The 5,823-nt window shown below is 47.0% G+C and overlaps 1 protein-coding gene across 1 annotated transcript in view; it reads right to left on the bottom strand.

Moving 5' to 3' along the window:
- Positions 1-1,156: 1,156 nt before the first annotated feature.
- NNMT (nicotinamide N-methyltransferase) overlaps positions 1,157-5,823 on the bottom strand; it is a 15,534-nt gene continuing 10,867 nt past the window's right edge. The window contains exon 3 of the mRNA XM_003794788.3: positions 1,157-1,628. Coding sequence (XP_003794836.1) covers positions 1,196-1,628 — 433 coding nt within the window. The 3' untranslated portion in view covers positions 1,157-1,195. The remainder of the gene's footprint in view (positions 1,629-5,823) is intronic.

The following is a 5,823-nucleotide window of genomic DNA, read 5'->3' as shown; positions in this document are numbered from 1 at the left end:
AAGGAAAGGAGGGAAGGAGGAAAGAAAGAAAGAAAGAAAGAAAGAAAGAAAGAAAGAAAGAAAGAAAGAAAGAAAGAAAGAAAGAAAGAAAGAAAGAAAGGAAGGAAGGAAGGAAGGAAGGAAGGAAGGAAGGAAAAGAAAAGAAAAGAAAAGAAAGATAGAGAGAAAGAAGAAAGGAAGGAAGGAAGGGAGGGAGGGAGGGAGAGAGGGAGGGAGGGAGGGGAGAGGAGAGGGGAGGGGAGGGAAGGAAGGATCTGGTGACATGTGGTATGGAAACCAAGTTGTATCACTGCCCCTGTCCACGGCAATGCCACCAAAGAGCCTGGATGTCCACAGCCCAGAACAACAATCCTCTCTCCCACTTGGAGACAGAGCCATCTTTTCTCAGCTGCTTTGGCAACCCCTATCAAAGGTGATGAGTATGATAATAAGGATTCTAGCTAACAGTTACTGGCTGCTTATCAAGTACCAGGCAATATTCTAGGTCCTATACATGGAGCAAATCATTCTAATTCTCTTAATAGGAAGTTCTACTTTAATCTCATTTTACAGATGAGGAAACTGAGGCACGGCACAGCTATACCACTTGCTTAGGAAGAAATAGCAAATACGTGGCAGAGTCAGAATTTGAAAATGGAATGATCCTTGTAGCTTAAAAAAAAAGTGCACCGCTGGGATGAGGAGAAACACTGGACAGCTGTTTTCTAACCCCTGAGTCCAGAGTGGTGCCCAGCGGAGAGAGGCCATGTTTCGGAAGCCGGATCAGCAGCAAAGGCTAGGGCGGGGCATCTTCTCCGGGGAGAAGGCTGGAGTTAACGAACAGGAGAAGCTAGTTCTCAGGAGAGGAGGGGACAGAGGTTCCCTAGGCAACAAAGCGGGAATAACTGCAGACACCTCTCTGCAGGCAGGTGCGGGCTGAGCCCCATAACTGGATGTTTAGGGAAGCGCCGTCTCCTGGGAACACAGGCAGGGAGGCCTGAGCACACCGGTTCCTCATCTCCTGTCCCCTAGCACATGGGTGGAGCACGGACTGGGAGGCCAACCAGCTGTTCCCAGACTGACTGATCCACCCGGCCCCAGCCACCCAGCCTGGCCTCTGCACAATCACCAGTGGCAGTGACAGTGACAGAGACAAACCCGAGGACAGAGACAGATGGGCAGGTGGGAGGAATCGCTTTAATTGAGATCACAGGCGTCACACAGATCTGCTCAGCTTCCGCCCCACCAGGAAGAAAAGTCCTTCGTTGTCGGCTGTGGTGGAAGAGTAGCTCTGAGCGACCACCTGGAACTGCTCGATGGAGAAGCCGGCCTCCCTGACGGCGGCCTCCACCGCCTCGCGGCCCAGGGGGAGGCTGGAGAAGCGCTGCTCGCCGATGGTGTAGTAGCTGCTCTGCAGCGCGTCGGCCACCACCAGGAAGCCGCCGGGCTTGAGCAGGCTGCCGAGGTTGCGCAGGGCGGCGCGGTAGGTGGGCAGGTCGGGGCAGGCGGCGTCCAGGCACAGCGTGCTGAGCAGGCAGTCGGCCGCCCGCGGGGGCTCGGCGCCCAGGGGCTGGCTCTGCGTCACGTCGCACTTGAGCACCTGTGTCACCGTCCGCCGCAACTTCTCCTCCTTCTCGGCCCCCTTCACTCTGAAAAACACAAGTCCGCAGTTGTTTGCTGCCCCGGCCTGGGGACCCCAGACCCCTGGGTCAGGCATAGCATAGCAACAGTGACCCAGATGTGATCATTAGGGCCACCTCTGTTGAGGACTCAGAGAAAGAAGACAGGAGGGAACTTGGTGGCATTTAAACGTGACCATAGTATGCTGAGTTAAAGCTCTTTGTAAAGCAAATCATAACACAGAAACGAGAATAAGAACCTGGCTGCCTGCTTCTACCATTTATTATGATTTATTTGTTGTTATTATTATTGTCCTCATCTGCTCTGTCAGACGGTAAGGTACTGTCTATTTGACCTTGACTTACATAGCGAGTGATAATGAGGTTAACACGGGAAATGTTACATTTGTAGCTGCTGATCCCAAGAGGGACGAGTTCTCCAAAGACATTTTTAGAAACTGTTGATCAGGGCCCTCCTGTCGAGAAGAAAACTACAGGTTCCCATTTGCAGGTTTCAGAAAGTATTGCTGATCAAGAATGTTTTCTGACAGATTATTTTCTTGGTGACCTTGCCAGGAATCCTGTCCTTTTCTGCCAAATCAACGGCATCTCTTGAGTGAAAATCGGTTAATGAGAGGAGGAGAGAAGGCCAGGCGGGCTCCGGGATTGAGTGGCTTAGATCCTATTTGAATTTGTTAGGGGTGGAATGAAGGAACAAACTAGCAGATGATCTAAATTAAAGACAGAGGGCACAAGAGAAACTGGAAAGAGACAAAGGAGAAAGAGAAGGAGGAAATCAGAAAGGGGAGAGAAAAGGAAGAAACCTCGAATGTGTAAAAGCTCAGGGCCCAGCCCTGATGACAGGAGTGGGGCCTTTGAGGACATCAATCAGCAAAGCCCTGGCAAGCAGATCAGCCTTACACTCGGGAAACACACAGTCTGTTGTTTGATGCAGACTCCAGGAGGAGATGGCCACCTGGGCAACAAGACTTGATGGAGATGGTGGAGGATGGGTCTGCGGCAGATAAGAGACAGAGAGAGGAGGGGACTTGCACTGAGACCATCTCTGGTCCAGGAAATAAAAAGGCAGCGCTTTAAATAAAACTTGTAGATTGGCCAGGTGCAGTGGCTCACGCCTATAATCCTAGTAGCATTCTGGGAGGCTGAGGTGGGTGGATTGTTTGAGCTCAGGAGTTCAAGAGCAGCCCGAGCACGAGTGAGACTCCGTCTCTACCAAAAATAGAAAAATAGCTGGGCATCACGGTGGGCACCTGTAGTCTGAGGTGCTCGGGAGGCTGAGGCAAGCGGATAGCTCGAGCCCAAGAGTTTGAGGTTGCTGTGAGCTGTGATGACTCAATGGCACTCTACTCATATCCAGGGCAACAGAGTGAGACTCTGTCTCAAAAACAAAAACAACAACAATAAAAAAAAACCTTGTAGACTTACCTCCAGGTAGAATGATATGAGGTAGTGGCAATTAGTTGCGGGCACCTAATTTAAATAGCTAAAATTTTAAGCCTAGTGTGTATAATCAGTTATTTGCAAATATCCCATTTGTTTGCTATCATTTTCTGTTTAAGAAGCTTAGCAATAAACATATGAATAGATGTTCCACATCATTAGGCATCAGAGAAATGTAAATCATACCAGGAGATACCACTTCACATCACCAGGATGGCTGAAATAAAAAAGACAGATAATAACAAGTGTTGGCAAGAATGGGCAGAAGCCGGAGCCTCCATGCCCTGCTGGTGAGAATGGAAAACAATCCAGCTCCTTTGGCAAACGCTCTGGAAGTTCCTCAAAAGGTTAAGCATAGAGTTACCACATGATTCAGGCATTTCACCTAAGTATACACTCAAGAGAAATGAAAAACATCTCCACCCAAAACCTTGTGTATGAATGTTCAGAAAGGGCCAAAAGGCAGAAACAATCCAAATGTCCATCACCTTATGGATAAGGAAATAAAATACGGTATATGAATGTACGCCACGGAATATTATTCAGTGACAGAAAGATGAAATTCTAAAACACGCCTCACCACGGGTAAACCACGAAGACATTATGCTAAATGAAAAAAGCCAGAACCACAAGGCCACAATGGAATATTGTACGATTCCATTTACATGAAACATCTGGAAAAGGCCAAGCTACAGAGACTTAATGCAGAACCATGATTCCCAGGGGCTGAGGGATTTGGGGGCTGGGGGATGAGAGGGATGCTATGGTCGCAGGGTTTCATGGGGGAATTAGGAAGATATTCTAAAATGGTGATGAACTTGTAGAAGTCTGTAGCATACTAAAAATCATTGAATCGCAAACGCTGAATGTGCGCATTAATTGTATGGTATGTGAGTTAGATCTCCTTTTTTTAATAGCATTAATTATGTTAGAGTGTGAGTTATAGCTCATTAAGCTATTATATTACAAAAGAAAGAGAAAGATACTCTTAGCAAGGTGTCAGTTTCAGGGAATTCCTACCAACCACTTAACTGTTATCTAGTCCTTGAGCTAGGCCTGGTGGTGGTGGTGGTTCATGCCTGTCTTCCCAGCACTTTGGGAGGCTGAGGCAGGAAGATTGGTTAATACCAGAAGTTTGATCAACATAACAAGACCTTATCTCTACAAAAAATAGAAAAATTAGGCAGGCGTGATGTTTCATGCCTGTAGTCCCAGTTGCTCAGGAGGCTGAGGTGGGAGGATCGCTTGATTCCAGGAGTTCAAGGTTGTAGTGGAGCTATGATGCTGCTGCTGCATTCTAGCCCAGGCAATGGAGTAAAAAATTGGCTCAGAAAAAGATTTTTAAAAATTGTCCTTGAGTCTCGGTATCCATAGCACAGTGGTTATGGCACCAGCCACATACACCGAGGCTGGCAGGTTCAAACCTAGCCTGGGCCAGCTAAACGACTATGACAACTGCAACAAAAAATAGCCAGGCAGGCACCTGTAGTCCCAGCTACTCAGGAGACTGAGACAAGAGAGTCGCTTAAGCCCAGGAATTAGAGGTTGCTGTGAGCTGTGCCGCCACAGCACTCTACTGAGGGTGACATAGTGAGACTCTGTCTCAAAAAAAAAAAAAATTATCCTTGATTGGGTCTATTTACTCTCTTATCAAGGATGGAAATGGAAGTAGGGTGACCACTTTGTCCTGATTTGTCTTGGACTTTTCTGAGTTTAACACTGAAAATCCCATCTTCTGGGTGTCCCTTGCCGTCCTGGGCAAAGTGGGACAGTTAGTTGTATTAAAGGCAAGGCAACTAGTTACAAAGCTGCCGCCCAGCCTTGATACAACTTGAATGATTTGATAAAGCATTTTAAGAATAAAAGTAATAACTGAGCACTGTGGAAGTCTGTGAGAAACTTGGAAACTTGAAAAGGTAAATTAACCTAGAACAAAAAATTTAAATAACCTACCTGCACTTATGGATCATTTAATCACATACAAAAAGTTGAAGTAGTAACAACGTAGCGTTCTCTGGGATGTGTTTAAAAATGATACTTTACATGGAGAACATTTTGGAAATGTGTATATGATGCGTCAGAAGCAAAATGGACCTGTTCCCTATTCTGTCTGAAGCTATTTTAAAGACACAAGTTTCCCCAGAAATAGTACTTGCCAGTCAGATGATGATGGAGATGGTTCCCAAACTGTGAAGTCTCAAAAGCTCACAGAGATGGTGACGATGTGAGGGGGAAATTTGTTAGAAACACCCACTGTCCTCGATACCTTTTATCCTTGGACACACAGCAAACATTGGGGGACTCAGTTGCCAAGACAGCTCTGTAAAGACCATTTCTCGGGGCTCCTCTGGGCCTGCGAGGACACCCAGGGAAGCGGGACTCACAGGGGATTCAGGCAATTACCACTCAGCCTCCCATTTAGCTCAAGGGGTGGATAATAAAGGAAAAGTGCTATGCTGTTTGACAGAAAGCTAACAGTGTGGCCATTTCTCTAGTTCTAAGGATCTGCTCTTTCACATGAATCAATATGCAAAGAAGGGAGCAAATTCCTCTGTAAATATGCTGCCTATAAAAGCCGGAGGGGAGTGGGGAGCAATAGGAGTGATGAACGAGTAAGAGGAGGACTCCTGGGAAGAGCACTTTGTGAGAATGCATTCCTGTTTGCCAGGTAATGAATGACCTTGGGATTTAGAGGATGCTCCCCCTGCCCTGTCTCTGCAAGGCAGGTGGTCGCTCAGAAGAGCCTGGATGAACTTTTTTTTTT

This window comes from Otolemur garnettii, unplaced genomic scaffold, assembly GCF_000181295.1.
Source record: "Otolemur garnettii isolate 467f Iridium unplaced genomic scaffold, OtoGar3 scaffold00086, whole genome shotgun sequence".
Lineage (NCBI taxonomy): Eukaryota > Metazoa > Chordata > Mammalia > Primates > Galagidae > Otolemur > Otolemur garnettii.
The sequence above is the reverse complement of the archived record's forward strand: the minus strand, read 5'-3'. Positions and strand labels throughout refer to the sequence as shown.